General features: G+C 34.3%; 1 protein-coding gene across 2 annotated transcripts in view; it reads right to left on the bottom strand.

Annotated features, from left to right (window-relative positions):
• Positions 1-885: 885 nt before the first annotated feature.
• The window catches only part of CD2AP (CD2 associated protein), a 116,382-nt gene continuing 95,271 nt past the window's right edge, over positions 886-21,996 (bottom strand). For both annotated transcript variants that reach the window (XM_070418449.1, XM_070418450.1), the window contains 5 exons: positions 16,129-16,241; positions 15,001-15,102; positions 13,272-13,453; positions 9,281-9,344; positions 886-3,878 (listed from right to left, as the gene is read on the bottom strand). In XM_070418449.1, the coding sequence (XP_070274550.1) occupies positions 3,837-3,878; positions 9,281-9,344; positions 13,272-13,453; positions 15,001-15,102; positions 16,129-16,241 (503 nt within the window). In that variant the 3' untranslated portion in view covers positions 886-3,836. The remainder of the gene's footprint in view (positions 3,879-9,280; positions 9,345-13,271; positions 13,454-15,000; positions 15,103-16,128; positions 16,242-21,996) is intronic.

The raw sequence follows: 21,996 nt of genomic DNA on the forward strand, positions 1-21,996 counted from the left end.
CCCCCAAACTGAGCTGAACTGTGCAGCACCGGGCCCGAGAGCTTCAGTGGCGTCTTACTCCTTTTCTGTGATTCAGGTCTGAGTGGATTTCTACAAAGCCTGGAGCCATGTACGTGGCGTATTTTCAACAAGGGTACATAGTGCTTGATGTCTCCCTCTGTCAGTTATAAGTTCAGAAACCCACGTTTATGAGCATGTTTATGCTTAAGGAACCTAGCAATGCATGGGTAGTTGGGACTCAGGAATGATTCGTCATCAGTTTAAAAATCCTTGTGGATTGTTTGCATCTCTTTATCCTTTATTAAGTAGGTTCTTTCAAATCAGCTTTTTCCAGGTGGCAGAAGAATATAACTGCAGAGAGCTCCCATGCTGAGTCTAGCTCCTTATGTTTCAAATGTTTTAAATCTCAAGGTCTCTAAGTCAATAACACCATTTGGGCACAGTACTCTCCCTTCTGCCAATCACTGGTGGCCAGAGAGGCGGAATCTGAGATGCAAGCAGCTCTGTTGTGAATATAATACAAATGAAAGGGGTATCTCCCCCAAAGAAAGGCAGTATTAGGCCTCCACATCCACCTCTCTAAAATGCTTTTGAGAAGAGTTTGGGAGGCTCCCATTAAAAAACAAACACACACCTCCATGCCAAGCACTCTAGAAGGTACTTTATATAAATCATTCAAATTCCCCCAATATTCCTGTGACATAGAAAACGGACTCACAAATGTTTAGTAAACATCACACGGATCTAGAACTTTTAATGCTTTCATTTTACTATTTATAGTTTCTTTTATTTACAAAACTGAAAGAAATACAAAATAATTTTCACTGTACTCTGCACTAAGCATATGCTAAAGTTAATTTAAAAAATAACCAAGAGACTACACGATTGGCAATAGTATTTTTTATTATTAATTTTTTCTTTTTAAAGGAGAAGCATGCTTTTTTTTTTTTTTTTTTTTTTTTTTTTTACAGCACCTGTAAACAAGTCAGTGAGTGTGGAGTTTCTGAGTTTTTATATATATTTTTTCCCACCCACCACGGAATGTTAGCATACTACACCACCAAACTGCATTACATAATAGTTATGTAGGCAAAAGTTACTAAAGGCAAGTTAGGCAAAAACAAAGGTAAAATTTCATGGCTAAAAATATAGCAGCAACTTCTAAAAGATGATTTTATTAAATCAAGTCATTGCACTTGGTCATTTTATTGCTACAGCAAAACAAGGCCATTAAGTTTGTAACACTTCTCATTTCTGGTTTCAACTGATTGTCTCCTTCTGTTCATACATTTCAAGTTTAAATGCAAGCATAAAATGTTTACCAACACCTAGAGAGCACTTGGGTTTGGTTTCAATGATCACAGTAAGAAGCATATAAAAAAGAATCATCTGTTACTCCAGGCCCACTTTCCTTTCTCCCATCTGCAGACTTAGATTTTCTGAAGAAGCTTCAGAATTAAATTCTGTAAAGGAGCTTTGTGGTCACATACGCGTGCACACACGTACTACTACTGATACTGAAGCACAATTAGGAAAATTAGTAATATTGTGTTTCAAAAAACAGCAACCTGAACGATACATTCACAAATAACTTGGCAATGACAGATTCCGTGCTACTCACCCGTCTGTCATTTATGTTCTCAGAGCAAATAATAATGATTTACCCCCAAGTAAAGGCTGTTATTGTTACACACCATTTTGTGTTATAAACTTTATGAATAGGAATTAACAAAATTCCCATATCAAGGACAAATACTGGTAACTTGCTAGATTTTAGTAACCAGTTTTCCCTTTGAGTTTGTTTGGTTTTCTCTACTTTTTGGTCAAAGGTAGAAAAATAGAGACAGTACTTTAATTACTTTTCTATTCTGATTGAGGAAGTTTATAAGCAAACACTTTAAATGTATTTCTGGACTCATGACCATCTTGCCTTTATGTGCTAGTGAGAAAATGACCAACAGAAACTAACAATAGCCTGAAGTCGGCTGGAAACTTCCCCACCCCATTATTAGGGGGAGGAGGGGCCATGTAGAGGTTTTTTTCAGACAGAAAGCTGAGGATGATTTCTAGGACACACTGTTTATTTCTACTTGTGGACTTTCATTAAAAGAAAGTAAGGTCTAACTTATTTAACAAGAAGGAAGTCATTCATTTGACAAGTCATTTAAAAACATTAGAATAGGAGTAAACAATTTTGTTCAGTAATGACCTCATCAGAAGAGCCCAAGGACTTGAAAGAGTTAAAACATACATATTCAACACAATAAGTTTGCTCCAAACACTCGTGTAAGTTGTGAATCTAATATGAAGTAATTATGAATTGGAATTTCTACTATTTTTGGCTTTAGTTATTTTATTTGAAATGTAACAAAATTAATACAAGATTTCAGAATTATAAGATCAAAATTTTAAAGGAAAAATATTGGTTTGGTGCTTTAAAATAACATAAAAAGGAAGCATGATAGAGGGTACTCAAAATCTAAATCATTTGCAATAAAAAAATCTTAAAATCTAAATTATTTCGCAAATGAATGTCAAATTTCTACTTTTATTATAAAAACGGACATTTTCAGACTACACATATAACACTTTAAAATATCCAACTGTTCATAAATGACTCTGAAAGAACTGCTAATTCATCCATTTTGTGAAAATGCATTTTTAATATGGTCAACTATATTTGGTTTTAAATAAGGTACGATTTAATGATATATTAACACTCTTTATGAAGTTGCTTCCTAAATCACAGTCCAAAATATCTCCACCACTTAGTTTGGTCTATTAGGTCAATTAAACATTGTAAAATCTAGCATTTACATAATGATAACTTGTCAAAGTATGAAACCTCACACTGAACTTCTGAAAGTTTTGAGTTTTGTTTACAATTATTAAAAATCAGAGGAAGCGGCATAAAGGATTAAATCACAAGATTATGAAATGGGTAATAGAGAAGCCTGTAAAATAAGCAGAAAAGCACAGCAATAAGGCTGGTGTTTGCATGTCATGTATGTGCTGTAGTTTTTAGGCACAACAAGTTAAGGGTTAAATTGACATAAATTGACATTTTCAGTTCTTTATACCCAATGAATTTAAAATATAGCTCGTATTTTTCCAAATATATTTAACAATCCAATATATCTTAACTAAATTCCTTTTATAAATCCTATAGTGCAAGCAATATGAAATATTCTAAAAGCAGAAGAAATTATTTTGATTAATTCATTAGATATTCCTATATGCATGGGTGAGTAATCTGGATACAGCTAGAAAACTCCCATTACATCGCCCAGAATATAAACAGCACTGCAAACAAACAGGCACAACAGTGTCATCCTGGGTAAGAAGCTAAAAGTGAAAGAAAAAATACATATTTATATATATACACACAAAGTACATATCCCCTAAGTATAACGTAGTGACTATAGTTACTATAAAGCTAATTTGTCCCTCTCAAATAGTATATTTTACAGATTATTTGTAAAGATATCACCATATTTATAGTATAGATCTCTTTAAAAATAATACATTTCAATAAAAAAAACTATTGTGAATTTTCCTTTTTATACAGATTCAGTAGTATTTTCAAGCAAACTAAAAAAGAAGTTTGCAATCCCAGCATGTAAGAAATAAGGCCTCTTTTCCCCCTCATATTGGCAAAGCAAAATATATATAAAAAATTCATCCTCCCCCTACTTTTCTATAGATATTATAGTTCATATACTCATATTTCTTTCCCACAACATCAGCATTTGTTATTTTTAAGTAACAAGTCAATTGAAGTTCATAGTGTTGCCTCTGAATCCCCATTTCATTATAAATACTGGGTCTGTGCCTCTTCAAGAAGACAGGACAGCTTTTTTCAGCTTCTCGATTTCTACCTAAAATACAAAACATAAATTGAGCAGCAGAGACAATATCTTTACCCTAGTCAAGTTTTTTTTATTTTATTTTATCATATGTCATTAAGATCTGGTCATACTTTCAAGCCTACAGGTGCTGATTTCCAGTCTAAATCCAGTTTCCAATGGTGTGTACAAAGTTCAACAGAAGAAAATGTCACCATGCAAGTTCCTAAATGGCAGGCAACAACAACACAAAGGCAACTACAGTTGTTTCAGCCAGAAAAAGGTTATGCCACGTGAGCGTTTAGAAGAACTGTAAGAAAATCAGCCCCACAAAGAACGAGGATCTTTGAAACCAAATTAAGAATTTATACACAGACCTTTAACAAAAGGGACAGTATAGAACAGCAATAATTATAATAATAATAATAATAATAATAATAATAATAATAAAAATATATACATAAAGTACCAGTTTAGTTCTCTTTTTCATGTACAACCAATGTGATATTGGTAAATCACTTAATCTCACTTGGTCTCAATTTCTGTACCTGCAAATAACATCTTCTAAATTGTTATCTTTAAATCCCAGAAATGCATTTAAGATTCAATGTACTGGAAATATTTTGACCTGTAGGCAAACTCTATCCTTCAATTAACAGAAGTTCGCAATTCAGAAACTTAAGAAAATTTGAAAAATTCATTAAATTATCACAATAACTACAGTTATGTAATTTTGATATATTACAACTAAGTTGAGGCTCAAAGAGATTAAATACCATGCCAATGGTTTCGTGCTAGTAAGTGGCAGAGAACTTGTACTGATAAAGTCTAAGGCCCTAAAGCACTGTTTTTATAGTCTCTTCACATTGATATATTTTGATCATCTTTGACCTTTCCTGGCATGTGGAAATATTTAGGCCTTACCATCTCCTGAAAGCATCATCCCTCTACCCAAAAGTCTATACATGCTATGGCTAACCTCTGACAAATAGTTCATTATTAAACAACTAGAGGCCCAGTGCACGAATTCGTGCACCAGTGAGATCCCTTGGCCTGGCCCGAGGGATTGGGCTGAAACCGGCTTTCCGACATCCCCTGTGGGGTCCCGGATTTCGAGAGGGTGCAGGCCAGGCTGAGGGGCCCCACCAGTGCACGACTGAGGCCAGGGAGGGACACGGGAGGACTCCAGAGCATGTCCGGCCCATCTTGCTCAGTCCTGATTGGCTGGACCCCAGTGGAGTGTCTGCCCCCTGGTTGTCAGTGCACATCATAGTGAGCGGTTGAGTGGCCTTAGCATATCATTATTGTATTACACTTTGATTGGCTGAACAGCTGACCAGGCAACCAGACACTTAGCATATTAGGCTTTTATTATATACAATGAGCATTTTTGTCAGTAAAAAACTGTAATTCAATATGCTCACAATCCTCTCCAAGGGATTCTAACCATTCAAGAATGGTCTGTTGCCAGCCATGTGGCTCAGTGGTTGAGCATCAGGAGGTCACAGTGTGATTCCCGGTCAGGGCACATGCCTGGGTAATGGGCTCGATCCCCAGTGGGGTGGAGGGGGGCTAGGCAGGAGGCAGCCAATTGATGATTCTCTCTCATCGTTGATGTTTTTATCTATCTCCCCCTCCCTTCCTCTCCGAAGTCAATATAAATACATTTAAAAGAAGAAAAAAAAAAGAATGGTTTGTTAATTCCAGGATCTTTCTTGATATTATTATTATTAGACTAATATGATTATTATACATTTTAGCAGCATTGGATTGGGACAATTCTTAGTCTTCAGACTGGATGAAGACAAAATTGCTCAATGGCCTGCCTAATATGCTATTATTGTCTCTAGTCCAAAGATACATTGACCAACTGTACCAATTTTAATGGGAGAGGATACACAGAAATAGAAAGAAAAAAACACTGATAGAAGAGAGAGTAGGGGGTGGAAAAAATAATCCCACGTGCAGTCAGTAATACTCCTGACAGACTGTATAAATTTAGAAATTAGGTAAATACTTATATTGCTGGAGTTTCTCTCATCTAGTTCTTTTATGTTCATTATTCATATGTAGTGCTATATAATGCTAACTTCATAGTAACTCAAAGTACTACTTTTAATTTTGGGGGAAATATAATTTCTCCTCTAAACAGATGATTCTAAAACTCAAATGCCTAAAGAAGAGTGCTTTTACAAATACGAGTGAAAAGTTTCCCCATTAGGGAAAAAAAAAAATAGTACAAGTCACCGAGTGGCTAATAGCTGATTTGGCTAAAAATAGTGAGTCAAACAACTTTCTTCAAAAACTAACAGTTCTGGCCCTGGCCAGGTAGCTCAGTTGGTTAGAGCGTCGCTCCAATACAGCAAGGTTGCAGGTTCGATTTCCGGTCAGGGCACATACAAGAAGCAACTAATGAATGCATAAATAAGTGAACAACAAATTAACATTTCTCTCTCAAATCAATTAAAAAACAAACAAACCCAACAGTTCATTTGATTCTTGTAATATTTTTTAAAATATTTTTTCCCTTTATTGAATAAGATATTACAAATGTGTCCTTATCCCCCCAATGTCCCCTCATCCCCCCAATCCTGAGACTCAACACTGTATTAGTTCCTCTTATCTATATCTTATTTTCATATATGAATATAAATGTGTATGTATAAAATGTAAGGAATAAAAATCAAGAAAACATTTTAAAATTTCTCAATTTCTACCGTGTTACACACTGGAAATTTAAGACCTTTTTAGCATGTATCCTCTAACATTTATCAATTTGACAAAAGTTGACTAGCTATCTAATATGTACATAGCACTGTGTTAGAAGATATGGGCAAAGATGAAACAGACATAGCTCCTGTCTCCAACAGTCTTATAGCTAAAAGGTAGGCAAAAAGAAGTACATAATGTAACAATGATAAGATAAAATTAATTTCTTACAAAACTAAAGTATATGAACTTGGAGAAACATAAATTAATCTTAATCAGAAAAGACTGGTACCAACTTAAGGTGACTGAGCTGGGCCCTGAGAATCTGTAGAACTTGGGCATGAGAAGATGAAACAAAAGGAAAATAAACAGGCATAGAAGTTCAGATGATTAACTGTAAGGGACAATGGAGGATCAGCAAGTGAGGAAAGAGAGATAAACTAGGATCAGGTCATAAAAGACATATGCCGAGTCAAGAAGGTTAAACTTTATTCAGCAATTAAGAGAAAGTTCTTAAAAGTACCGAGCAAGGAAATCTGAGATAAGAATGAGAGAAGTTTCACCAAGCCAAACAGAAGATAAAGAGCATGAGAAATAGTGGGAATAAGGAGATAAATGTTAGGATGTGAAGCTAACAGGCCTGAATGGAATGGAATCAGAAGAGAACAGAAGTACCATGTCCAAATGCTAGAAGGGCAACAAAACCATTGACAGAAACAAAGAATCAGAAGAGCAGGAAAGGAAGATGATAAATTTCACAGGGGACATGCTAAGTCTATGTTCAAGTGGAACACCCAGGAAAACTAATAGCTAGAAACACAAGATAGAAGATGGGACAAGAAGGATTAGATTTAGATGGCGATGCACTAGAGCTAATCAAGATATTCAGGGGCTCAGAGAAGAAGAGGGAATGCATAGAAAGGAGGATCAAGGACAGTACTGAGGGAGCTCCTCACTTACGCCACAAGAAAGGAAGAAGAGATGGAAAAGTTAAAGATAAAAATGCAAGATCATAAAAATCAAGAAAATCCTTGAAAGAGTGGCAATGTCAAAATGTGAAATGCCGTGGTAACTGCAGACACTTTGGAGTTGCCATCAGTAAACTAAAAATGCCAGGGGTGAATTCAATGCCAGGACTGAATTAAAAGTGAAGAATTAGAGACTGCTAATGTGTGCTTTTTCTTCTTCTTCTTCAATAGATGAATCCCAAATGAAAAGAGAAAACTACAGTAGATCCAGAAGGTATCTGGACATGAAAACGGGCTTTTCTTTGTTTTATTTAGACTAAAAATAAAAAATAAAGTGCTTTCATGGAAGAAGGGAAAGAGCCAGTAAAGGGGATATCTCTATATTTAAAAGCCTAATATGCTAAGTGTCCGACCGTTCGACCAGTCGCTATGATGCACACTGACCACCAGAGGGCAGATGCTCTGACCAGTAGGTTAGCTTGCTGTTGGGGTCCAGCTGATCAGGACTGGGCAAGACAGGCTGGACATGCCCCAGAGCCTTCCCACGGTCCCTCCCCGGCCCCAATCATGCACCGGTGGGGTCCCTCAGCCTGGCTTGCACTCTCTCACAATTCGGGACTCCTTGGGGGATGTCAGAGAGCCAGTTTTGGCCCAATCCTCGCAGGCCAGGCCGAGGGACCCCATCAGTGCATGAATCCGTGCACCGGGCCTCTAGTGTCATATAAAGGTAAAAACAAAGTTTTGATAATTGACTAAATATCTTCACATATAACACCTCAACAACCAAAACCAAATAAGGCTAAGTGACTTCCTCAAGTTCAAACTGTATAACTTAATCCCTATGAGCAAAGGTTCTGAAGTCTGGCTGCTTTTGTTAAAAATTTCAGCTCTACCGGTGACTTAATAATTCTAAACGTTCTTCATCCTTAAAATGGGAATAATCCTACAAGTTGTTATGTGTGTCCAATGAGATAATGTACAGGAAGCACTAAGCCTGACTAACCCATGGTTTAGAACTGGAAGTCATGAGTAGAAGCCAGAAGAGGAGCTCAAGTTTTTAATGGCAAGTCCACGTCCTCTCCATGTCTCAGTGCTAACAGAAGAAATGGGTAAGTGTAATGAGGCAAGGGAAAAGTTGGGGAAAGTATAAAATAAATAGAGAATGGAATGAGCCTCTGAAAAAAGGCAGGACACACTTTCTCTGACATATGCAGAAAAAAAGACAAATGAAGGCCAAAAATCAGTGAGAATGGGGAAAAAGTTAAGGAAGACAAAGAAAACAAGTGAAATTGTCAGTCATCAGCACAATGAAGACAATGACATTACAGTTATAAAGTAAACTCAGTGAGAGATTCAAGTTAGCAAATCTATAGCCATCCCATTACCACCACCACCACCACCACCAGCTTTGCTCCCAGCAAAAGTAAGTTGAAAAAAAGAGAACTTAGCTCCAGTAAGAAGTAGTGTTGAGTGCAAAAGATCTAGAAGTAGACACTCTTAAGAGGCAAGAGCCATGCTTTACCCACGTGCCTCATGCACCGCCAATGAGAGGTAGTGCACAAAGAGCATGTGCTCAATCACACAATGGAATGTGACAGGGAGTCAGCAAGAGGTTAATTAAATAGTTACAAGCAGCAAGGAGTGTCCAGCTGAAGTAGGATAGCATCATTTGTAGTGGAACCAATCACCAAGTTGGGATGGAAAAAACACATCTACTTTATCCTTCCTGCAATCTCAATGCTGGCAGAAATGAGTTACCTCTAGATTACTTCTCAGTGCCTTCTCTTCTTCCAAATCTTTTCGTAGTTTTTCCAGTTCTTTCCTAAAAACAAAGTCTTAATTACTGTTGAGGCTTTCAATTAAAATATACATTTGACTAACGTTACCAGTCTCTGTGTTGCCTGACATCCAAAAACATGGGGGAAACTTTTTAAAGGAAAGAGCCATGTTAATTGAGAAAAATTTCAAAATCTCTACATGGAATGGTTCAGTATAAGAGGTAATACTCAACAAAACATGGCACAAGTACTTGAGAATAAATTTTTTTTAAAGTGAATACAGAACAGCTCATGACAAAATAACAACTTGTTTTTAGAAGCAATTGCCCATATTCAGTTACCATGCATTTCCCAGGCCTAAACAATTTGGTAAAACGATTGTCAAAATATGCCCCTGTATAAGGCAAATTATAGTTTATTAAATAAGATAGATAACCATTTCTCTTCTCTATTTTTTAAATTAAACGTTACATTAAAATCCCAAAACCAAACCAATATACAAAATAATTTCAGCCAACAATCCCTCTTCTTGAACTCATGTGTTCATTTTGCTATGTTCTATCTACCTCTTTATAGTCATTTTTCCTTCCACACATCTCAATATATATTGTATATGTGTCTTTTTCACAAAGTATTTTACACAACATTTCCATGTTGCTAAAATTTTCATATTTCTGATGACTGCTGTTCGGTATTCAAATATTCAGGTTTTTTGTTTGGTTATAGTTGGTTTTGGGGGGGGGGCAAAAGAAATTGGAGGAATAGGAACTTTATTTAACATCATGAACACATCAATAGATCAAATTTCTAAAGCAAAAAGTGTGGACATTATCAGCCTCCTGATATACTAAGAAAATTATCTTCAAGAGTATTGTAGAAATAGTTTGAGAAAACTGAAAATTCTCATGAAGAATATATGAGAAAAAAGGAAGTTTTAAATTATATAACATCAAAACTAATTTCTTCTGTGGTTTCAATGATTATAAAGCTATATTGTGATTAAATTTTCTACTAATTTTTAAAATATTTAACTCATATTTATGTAGCGTTAAGTTTGATATGTGATATAAAATGTACTTCTAAGCTATTTAACTTCCTATTTTGATAAAGTTTTCATTAAATAAAATAATGCTCCTTTTGTCCAATTATTCTATTATTCTGAATTTATTATACATTTAATTTATATCTAAATTAGGATCTACTCCTAGAATATTTATCCTGTTCTCTATATCTATACTTATAATATTGTTACATTATTCTAAGTATCTGTTTTGATAATTTAGAACTACTTTCACAACTTTATTGCCTTTCAAAAACACATGTACAAATATAAGCTTTTTACATAGCATTGTTTTCTCTTTACAAGAATAAGATCAAACTACACACCTTGTCCTGTAACTTTTCTACTGAAAATATAAATTACTGACTCCATCACTCTTTCCATGGCAATCTCCCTCAGTTTTTTAATGACTTGTTCTATGTATTTGAGGTTTTAATACTGAATGCATAAAGTCTATTTATGCATTAAAGATATAATAACAAAGCAAAAAGCTAAGAACTCCAAGTCAGCTTAGGAAATAAAATATATAACACCAGTACCTCTGATACCCAAAAGTGACCCCCCCTCCTCAATCCCATTTCTCCCATCTCCTTCATAGGATGAGTTTTATAGTATTTATTGTTCTTTTTCTTCTTTCTAATTCTGTTTTGCATACAAATATATCATGAAACAAAATACTGTTTTGTTTTTCAACTTTATGTAAATAAAATAATACTGTATGTCTCTAATTTACTTTTCCTGCCCCCCCGCAAACATTTCTTAAATTCATGTTAACACATGTAGCCATAATTCATTTATTTTTATCACTGTACACTGTACAGTATTTCTCTGCATCAATATACATACATATATGGAATATATATATACTAGAGGCCCATTGCAGGAAGATTCTTGCAAGAATAGGGCTTCCTGAGGCCGGAGTGAAGCAGAGAAGGGAGCGAAGCCCGCCTTGGCAGGCTTCGCTCCCTTCTCCGCTGCCTCGTTCCCTCCCGTCTTCGCTGCCTCGGCTCCCTCCTGTCTCCGCCGCTTCGCTTCCTCCCTTCGCTTCCTCCCGTGTCTCCGCTGTTTCGGCTCCCTCCTGTCTCCGCTGCCTCGGCTCCCTGCCGGCTCTGCTGCTTTGCTCCCTTCCATCTCCGCTGCCTTGCTCCCTCCCGTGTCCGCTGCCTCAGCTCCACTCCCGTCTCTGCTGCCTCAGCTCCGTTCCCTTCTCCACCACTTTGCTCCCTTCTGCAGCACTTGGCTTCCTTCTACACTGTCTTCAGTCTTTGCTCCGTGCCTGTGTATGCAAATTAACCTCCATCTTTGTTGGGTTAATTTGCATATCGTTCTGATTGGCTGGTTGGCATAGTGGAGGGATGGTCAATTTGCATGTTTCTCTTTTATTTGTGTGTGTGTACACACACACTCTCCTGTGATGCTCTTCTTTAGTTTAAATTACTGCCATTCATTTCATTTTTCCAGAGAAAGTAAAGACTTCTAAAACACCTCATGTTTAAAAATATACATCATGCCCTAACCAGTTTGGCTCAGTGGCTAGAGCGTCAGCCTGCAGACTGAAGGGTCCCAGGTTTGATTCTGGTCAAGGACATGCACCTTAGTTGTGGGCACATCCCCAGTAGGGTGTGTGCAGGAGGCAGCTGATTGATGTTTCTTTCTCATCGATGTTTCTAACTCTCTATCCCTCTCCCTTCCTCTCTGTAAAAAACCAATAAAATATATTACAAAAAAAATAAAAAAGAAATAAAAATATATTTAAAATATATTTAAAAACATATACATCATAAATATTTTATTCATTTTACAGCTAATTTAAGAGCACCTACAGGAAATTTGTATATGTAATTATTAGTTCATTAAGCACACCTCGTATCAAAAATGTAAAATGTCAAAATCAACAAATCAGGAGAATTCTTGGGTACATGCATGGTACTCAGTAAATATTTCTTAGATGAAATAACTTACAGTTTATAATGCGTATATTACAGAATCTGTGGAAAAAATAGCCGAACTCAGAAGAGAAAAACTAAAGGATTCAAGAAAGAGCCATTATATATCAAATTACAAATACTCTCCCTACATGATATATATGCATAAAATAATTTAAGTAGTCATTCAAGATAAATTTTTATTTGTATCCAAGAGATGTTTATAAAAATGCTCTGCAAACTACAAATACACTCTATTATTCATCTCAATATTGTTTTTATTAAAGAATCCAATGCCAACTGAGTATTGGGGGAGAAATGGTACATTCAAGCTCAGAGGTAACATGATATCTGGTACGGACTTTTACATCAGATTCCAGGAAATACTTGTAGAGGCTACAGGAGACAGTGAGAAAGGAAAAGAGCACCTGACCCTTCACCCTCATGCAGTTAGATAGCTGATCTTTGATCTGTTTAACTACTGGGCTTTTGCAGAAAACGTTCTTAACTTTCACTGAGGGTATTTGTCAACATACGCCATTATCAAAAACTTTCAGGGGTAAGAGATGGGTCTTAGAAGCCACCTATCCCAACCCATTTGTTTTATAGACATGCAGCTTGGCTCTAGCAGAAACAGTGATCAAAGTCCTCTGAGAAATAAACATACAAAAAGATATACCCAGATCCAACATACAATATGGTTTTCCTAATTTTTTAAGTTTAATTAACTCCTGAGTTTGGCCAGTAAATGTCTAGCTTTAAATGATAGGTATGTCTGTACCTTTCCTATAACTGGGCTACCTGGACAAGTTTTCTAATTCAAGTTTTTGCCAAGAGGAGACAAGCACTATCAATGGAAATTTCTTTGAAAACATACTTGTTGGTACCAGTAACTTGGAATACTACATCTGTACTTCATATGATTTGGAAGAATTCTTTACACAAGTGTCAAGTAGTACTCCAGGAAGCAAACCAGGGCTTCTTACCCATGCTCCTTTTTCAGTGCTTCCACAATGCACAGCAGTTCAATCATCTCAGCTTTAATTTCATCCAGGGAACTTTTTTTCCCATCGTCTGCTTCTAATTTAGCTTTGATTTCTAATGGAGTTAAAAAACTAGCCACATTTGGTTTTGCAGGACTTGAAGGTGTTGAAAGGTACAGAGATGGCTGAAAAAATAATAGAAATTATTATAATTTTATTTGTATTTAGATTTAAGTCCAAAAGGTTTTTACAGCAAGGTGATGAATAAAGCAATATGTCAAGATAAATAGTAAATTTGGAATACTAAAAGCAGTCTGGTGTTCACAAATGGAAAACACCACACCAAAGAATGAACTTGCAAATCACTAAGGTATTTTTGTGAGAATTATCAAGGGTTTTGTTTTCTTTAAAAAAAAAAAAAAGAAAAGAAAGAAAATACATTAGATTTACATTATGAATGGTTTGCCTAGTGGAATGTCTAGAAGCAAGAATATACAGTCCCTCCTTTATCTGCAGTTTCCCTTTATGCACTTTCAGTTAGTTGGAGTCAACCTTGGGCTGAAAATATTTCTTTTCTGTCTTAAAATATTAAATAAACAATTCCAGAGATAACAATTCCTGTTATCTAAATAATAATTTTAATATGGAGGATCAAAACAATATTGTAATGGTGATACAGTATTCTCCCATTATCTGTGGTGGATCTGGCATGCACATTCTGAGTAGTGTGATTAAATCTCGAGTTGTCTCGTTCTGTCCTGCCCAGAATGTGAATCATCTGTTTGTCCTGGTGTCCAAGCAGCATATAGGCTACTTGACTGTTAGTGACTTAGTAGCCATCTTAGTTATCAGATCAACTGGTCCTGGCAATTGATACGCTAAAGAGAAGCCACTGATGCTTCCCAAAAGGAAAAAGGTATGTATGCATATACATATTAAAAATAAAATTATAGGAGACCTGAAAACAGATCCACCACAGATAATGGGAGAATACTGTATCACCATTACAATATTGTTTTGATCCTCCATATTAAAATTATTATTTAGAATATCCAAAGAGCTTCACTTACAAGTAATTATGAAGTGCATATAGAGGCATTAAAATGAAACATGATTTGACAACCTATTTTTACTATTTCACTAAAATAACAGCAAATAAAATTTCAATGGACTGCTAACAGCTCAGAGAATCTGATTACGTGTATCTGATAAACTGGAATAGCAGCCAAATGCCCTGGAATGAATGGAAGGAAGAAATATGACCTTCTTAAATATGACTCCATTGTGGTAATACTACTTTAAATAAAAATGGCAAGAGTTTAGAAAAGGGTCTTAATATCATAAAATAGATGGGAGGAACCATATATTCCACCACTCATTCCAGTGCTTATTATCATACCAAGCATCAAGCTAGATAAGAAGTGAACACGTGAATGCTTCTGCCCTAATGAATATGTTTCATGAAAGTAAAATAAATGAATAGATCTATGCCTTAACAAATAGAAAACATATAATATTCTTATATTACGCCTTTAAAATAATGTGAGGTCTTTAAAAAAAAAAATCTGCAGAGAACAGTGTGACAGCTTTAACAATTCAATTTTTTAGCAGGTATTATTTTATTTCTTGGCAGAAGAGATATTTCTTAAAGGACACTTCAAATTACACAACTTTGATGTTTAAAAAGAATCTTATATAGTATATAAATCTTAGACCACAGCGCACACCTCACCTTTGGAGAATTGCAAGAATCCTTTTTAAATTCATATGGCTTTATGTTGGCACTATCTTCTTCTTTGGGTGACTTCAAGATTTTTTCTGGGCTTTGAGTTGGCTAAATGATTTTTTTAAAATCAAGAAACAGAAAACACCAAAGCAGGAAAAGTTAGTACTTGATAATAAAATAAATAACTTTTCTCTCTGTTCTCTGCACCTACTGTTCCATTATTATTAACTGGATGTTACATAATTTCAAGCTGAATAAGACATTTGCATAGCTTGAGGGAAAAACAGGTTCCCTCTCAGCAGTGAAAATTTTCTCTAGTTAGGTAATTTAAAAGCACCACAGTGCTTAAAAACGAATATATTAGCACTAAAGCATTACTAGTATCCCCGGCAATGTATAAAAAGCATAAAAGGAAGTTCCACATTTATATACCAGGATTTGTACTACATGAATCACTTCCTACTTCAAGGAGAAAGATGTTTTCCATCTTTCCTAAAATGTGTATGTACCACTCAACTCTAATTATTGTTGTTGGTCAGGCAGATTATACAATATACCATGTCCTCTTTTGAGTGCTCTGTGGTTATGGTCTCAGGACACTCTTTCTGATTCTGGAACCTTCCATTCCCAGCTCTTTAAATGAGCAGGACACATTCCCCACATCTCCTTAAATACAACCATGTACCACTTGAGTGCAACAGCTATCTTCCAGTTTTTTAAACTTCAGTAAAGCTATAGAGTAGTGATTCTCAACCTTCCTAATTCCGTGAGCCTTTAATACAGTTCCTCATGTTGTGGTGACCCCCAACCATAAAATTATTTTCGTTGCTACTTCATAACTGTAATTTTGCTACTGTTATGAATCATAATGTAAATATCTGATATGCAGGATATATTTTCATTGTTACAAATTGAACATAATTAAAGCATAGTGATTAATCACAAAAACATTTTGTAATTATATATGTGTTTTCCAATGGCCTTAGGCGACCCCTGTGAAAGGATCATTCGACCCCTAAAGGGGTCGCAACCCACAGGTTGGAAACTGCTGCTATAGAGCCTCCCTCGATCTTATCTTCAGAAGGATTCTGGAGCTGCTAAAGTCCTCGTTTTACAACAGTAAGTGTAACTCACAGAATGCCCGCCATTGAAGCGGCCAGGCAACCTTCTTCCAGGCATCTTCGGTCTGTTTGCAGTGAGATGGAGTAAGTTTTCTGAGGAAGCTATGTCATCAAAATTCACAATATCTGGAGAATAAAATTCAATGTATACACTAAGAGATAACTGTGCATTTTGAAAGGTAAAAATATTTCTGAATTTTTAGCAAGCTTTAAATTAAAGGACTCACAAGTTGACCTGTGCTTTTCATATGCATTTAGAAAACAATACTCACCCTTAGAAAACAAACTTCCTCTTCACCTGATACATTTTATAGCATAAGACTTTAGTAACAATATAAAGTTCATGCTTTTAATAGACTTAGACCACAGCAAAAAGTTCTTGGAAGATATAAATCTGTACTTGTCACAAGCTGTTGTTGCATAAAAGAGCTGTCATCTTAAGTTCTTCCTTATAAAAAAAATAATTTATTTCAACTCAATTAATTACTGTATCATATAATAAAATCAAAAACTTTGTTTGAAACTTCAGGTAGTACCCTGATATTCAAATTTTAAGGATTCTACTATATCTGGGACCCACACTGCTGCTTTCCAGTTGCTTTTCTCAATGTGAAGTGAAAGTACAATTTAATGTGTTTGATATACTGTATGTATGCATGTAACAGTATACTGTAGCTGGGATGCACACTGTTTATAGTTCACTGCACTTCTGCTGAGACATCACCATGTTTAGAAGTTATAAGGTAGTTATAAATCTAAGGCAGATGGGAGATCAAGGAAAAATCCTACATAGATCATCCACTTGTTTCCCAACCATCAAAGGCTGGCTGACCTTCGATCCAATAACAGATGTAAAGAGAAACCTAGTAATTCATATCTCTGAAACAATAATGTATAATGCCTTTACTTTTTCTACATGATCCAGAAAACCTTCCCAAAGAAGCTGATCTTTAATTTTGAAGCACAGGTATCTCTAAGTATACAAAAACCTTAAGGATAATTGCAGATACTTCCACTGTCACTGTTATCTTCCTTAAGCCCAAATTAAAAACTAGGGATATTAATCACAGTCAAGACCCTTGAAATGGCAGATTTCTTTGGCCTAGTCTTCCAGGTATCGAATCATTCTTCATGTTATCGTTACCTGAATGTTTATACACTTTCTGTCAAATATTTAGATGCCCCACCTCAGTTATATTATTTTATAAAAGAATCTAAAGATTCTAATCATTACTGCCCTCAGCTTATTCATCAATTTTCATATTCAAAGTAATTCATTTATATTTTTTTAAAGGGATGAAGAAAAAAAGGGTAAGGCAGAGGAAGTTAGGTATCACTGTTTGGCAATATGCATTTTGTGACACCTTTAAATGTCTGTTGACCACTTAATTCCTCTTCACCTTCACATTTTGGAATTATATTCTGGGTTCTATTTTATATCTAGTCACTAGGTTAATACATCACAATAGGCAATCCAATGTGCTTGGTTTAATTATTGTCTTGAGTCAAATAATTGTCTGTAAGTAATTATAAAATATAACAAATCATAATAAACAGTGGATTTAATGTATAAGTCATTATATAGTGTGAAAGACCTTGAGTGTGTGTGTGTGCATATAGTGATATATCACACACATACATATATATCACTTTATCTGCAAATGTCACCAATAAAGTAAATAATCAATATTTTTTAAATGTTAAAAATATACTGTAGTATAAAGGGTGAAAAAATATTTTTTACACTGATGTTTATTGAAAACCTAAAAAAAATCCTTGAAAAGTATAATCCAATCATTTTGGTCCCCGGAGATTATTTTCAAATGCATATTGAAGCAACTTGCAGAAAGAAAAAGAAATAAACAGAAAACCATAGAAAGGAATGAAGATAAATGAAACTGAAAAGGTAAATAAAAGGTAAATTATACATCATGCTCATGTAAAAAAGGCCTTTTATGTGTCCAATTTTGGGCTACAACACCAAGATAAATGATTTTACTATTCTAAAACTCTCTCAGGTCCTCCATTGAAGCCATTAGGTTAACAAAATGAAATAGTGCACATCTTGGACTCATGATATATTAAACACTTTTCAATTTCTCTGAGTAATAACAATAGATTTAGACTGCCCACATGGCATAAAAGGCATGACAACCACTTAACTCTTGCAATCATAATGTCACTCTGTCAGCCATTTAAATTTCTAAATACTGCCTAAGACGACATGGAGTTTTTAAAAATCACAATGAAATATCAAATTGGGGGAGAAAATAAACTGATTTTTATTATTTTCAAGTAAACAAAAAACTTTTATCAAAAAATATCTTAAAGTGACCAGGAAAATCTTCCCAACATGAATTTCATTTTATTTTAAAATGGAAAACCAAAGGGTTAGAATAGACAGACAAACATGTAGACTTTTAGTAAAATTACAAAAAAATATCAATGTGCACCACCTATTTATACTGAATATAATATTTTGATTTCTTTTATAAATTGTTATCTTACCAAAATGGAGAAAGGTAGAATAATTTTCTGACACGTAAGAAGGGAAACATGGCAAACAGGCTAGGAAACAAAATCTGGAAAGAAAAGTCAAGGATAGAAATGTCTAGAAAAAGGACTAAACCAAAAAAATTATTTTACAAAGCAGGAAAAAGGAACAGTTGTAGAACGAATAGAAGCAGTTCAATGTTTAGCATATACCTATTACAAATAATCTAAACTTACATAAGATGTGTCCTGGATTTTAGATTTTTTCTTTCATTTTTCAAAGGGAAAATTATGATGGGTATAAATTTCAATAAATTTCAGATATTTTTTAAACAAGCATTTTTTTTATTACTCACTGAACACTAAGACAGTTTCCAAAAGGATGTTTTAATACTAAAATTAGTGGTCAGAGTAATAAATCAATATATTAACAACTCAATACTAGTATAGCTGTTACTAAAATTAAACTACCTTTTGATTAAGTTTTAGTCTTCAGCATATAGTAAATATGAGAAAATTTTAATTCTATGATCTAATAAAAACTATATTATTCTTTTAAAATATTTCAGTATAAAAATGCAACTTAGTATAACACTTGAAATCTCATACATATGTAAGTGAAAATTCATTAATATAATAACTCTCTAGAATGACATTGAGGAAATTATTAGAAAATACAAATTTTAGCCCAAGAAGAATTTACCACAGAAAAACAATTTAAAAAGATAAAATACACCATGACCCATGTATCTCAGTGGTTAGAGAGTGGCCCTGCATACAAAAGGGTTGCAGTTTCAATCCCCAGCCCCAGTTGGGGCATGTGCAGGAGGCAACCAATCTCTCTCTCTCCCCTTCTCCCTCTCTTCCAGTCTATCGAAAAATCAATGAAAAAAAATATCGTCAGGTGCGGATTAACAACAACAAAAGGATATATGCTACACTCTAAGAATACTTCATCATCTGTGCTTTTGACATAATTACATTACCACTAAATTTTCTATTTTAAAACTAATTGTCAACTGTCTGGAAAATTAACTATTTAGGCCACATAAAGTTTATAATTAACCAGTAGTGGCAGCGAGATTATCCTAACCATTTTTTATGAAGTGTTTGAAAAAGCAATTAAAACATGGTTGTAACAGCTCTACAATTAGTAGTACTATTTTATATAATATAAGAGGATATTTATAAACTTTTCAAAAGAAAAATAAAACCAAATTGACTGTTCTAGTAATGTTTTTCTTATATGTACAAAAGTCAGAGTCTGTACTCATATACATACATGTGTTTTATATGCCTTTATATACAGGAAAATCCTATCTGAGAGGAGGATCAGGAATTTACATCCTTCCTAGATAGGAGCAGAAACAGAACGAGATGGGGTTAACAATGGAGGAGGGGAGCAGAAAGGAAATAACTTTATACCAACTTCCATGTCAGGCATTCTAATAAGTATCATAGAAGTTTTGGGCTGTTCAGTTGTTACTTAAGCAAGAAAATAGATTAATAGAAGAAACATGCCAATAATGACCATCAGCTAATAATTTACAACCCACATTTTTTAATAGCAAGGACAGTGTACTTTCTACTCTGTCATTTCACTTGAAATTATTTATTACTTTACATCATAATGAAACTCTAAGAAGATTTTTGTATTTTTAAAAACTTTCTGAAACTTGTTAAAGGGCTAGACTGATATGCTGTTTAAAAAATTTAAAACCTGAGTCAAAAATATAATTTAAAATAAGCCAAATTTGAGGCTGTATTTGATGTAGAACACAGTTTCTGAAGAAGAGGTAAAACACCTTTCTACTACATGTACTAAGATCATCTGATATTTTAATAAAAAGAAAATAAGGAATAACCTGAGTTATGGTCTGAGACATAAGCTACTGTCGGCAGCTATGTCTTTTTCGTTGACACACTACTTATGCCTAAAACAGTGCTGAAGAGAGAACACTTCTTATTTAGTAAATATCTGCCACTTAAAATGAGCTCAATTTTCAAAATTTATATTTTCTGAACTTTACAGGGTGTAAGTGTGGTACACCTAGCGCAGACTGATAGCTTTATTCCTGAAAGAATAAAGGACAGCAGCTGGAAAGTCAGCTGTTAGTTTCTTGACCATATATATAAGTCTCAGCATCTCTAAGTTACTCCCTTATTCATTTGATAAAGAAAGAAATCAGAAAATTTCAAAACCCTGTTCCACAAAGCCTTTTTGGTTTTTAATGAAGACTGAATAATGGCTATGGATGTAAGATAAGAATTGGGACCAAAAACAAGGCAAAAAGTAGAACTTTTCAACCACCAATACTTTCACACTGTTACACATCATTTTTATTAGAAATGTAGCAAAGGAAACAAAATTTACTGGTGATCGTATATAGAAAAAGTTTGGAAAACTAAAAATGGTTTTTATTTACTTACAAAGGAACAGAAAAATACGCAATATAGAAGCTCTAAATATTACTTCTTCAGCTCCCAAAATGACATTAAAATTTGACTTCTGATAAAAAGTGAAGATAATTGTGGAAATTAAAAAGGTAATGTCCATGGAGTTTTTATTTCCAGAGTTAAAACTGTGCACTTAATCTTTATTTCTCCAACTATGACTTTTGAAAACACATTTCTAGCAGTATTTTACATCAAACAGAAAACAATAAGAACTGATAAAATCATATTTTCACCACTAACCTCAACAGAAAGGAGTATTTTTAAAAACACAAAGAGAATTTTATTTTATTTAACTAACAATGAATATGAATAATTTCGTCAGATAAAACACACTGAACATATTTGAGTGAATGCCTCTAAAGTACAACCAACATCTCAAATTCCAGAAATTATTCATGAATATGGCTTCATCAAGAGCAAGCAGGATCCAAAATACATAATAAAAGGATCTATAAAACACTTAAATTAAAAAACTGAGAGAGGCCATGTTTAGGTCAGAGCTTTGGCATTGGCAAACTGAAAAGAGGAAAGACAAATAAAATCATCTGAAGAATTTTGGAAGTTGGTAAGTAGTACATTTTCTAATATAGTGACAAAAAAAAATCTAAGTGTAACTGACCTTGCGTTTACATCAACACTGAAACTAAAAATGTATTTAAAATATTAAAATTAAAAAAAAATATTTCATAGAGTCCTTAGTATAAAGGGGATTTAAAAAGTTCCCTTCTGGTTTATGTGATCTTGAACATCTGATGTACTTTTAGCTTACTCTGTTTAGATGTAAAATAGAAAAATTAGTATTTGTCTCTTACAGTTACTGTAAAGATAAAATAAGAACATATATGAGAAAGTGCTTTGAAAATGTATAAAAACTAAAAACAAATTCTAAGTACTATACAATAACCATTACCACAAGTGTACAGCGCTTTAA

This window comes from Myotis yumanensis, unplaced genomic scaffold (genome assembly GCF_028538775.1).
Source record: "Myotis yumanensis isolate MYYU_CA2020_CCGP unplaced genomic scaffold, mMyoYum1.0.hap1 SCAF_6, whole genome shotgun sequence".
NCBI lineage: Eukaryota > Metazoa > Chordata > Mammalia > Chiroptera > Vespertilionidae > Myotis > Myotis yumanensis.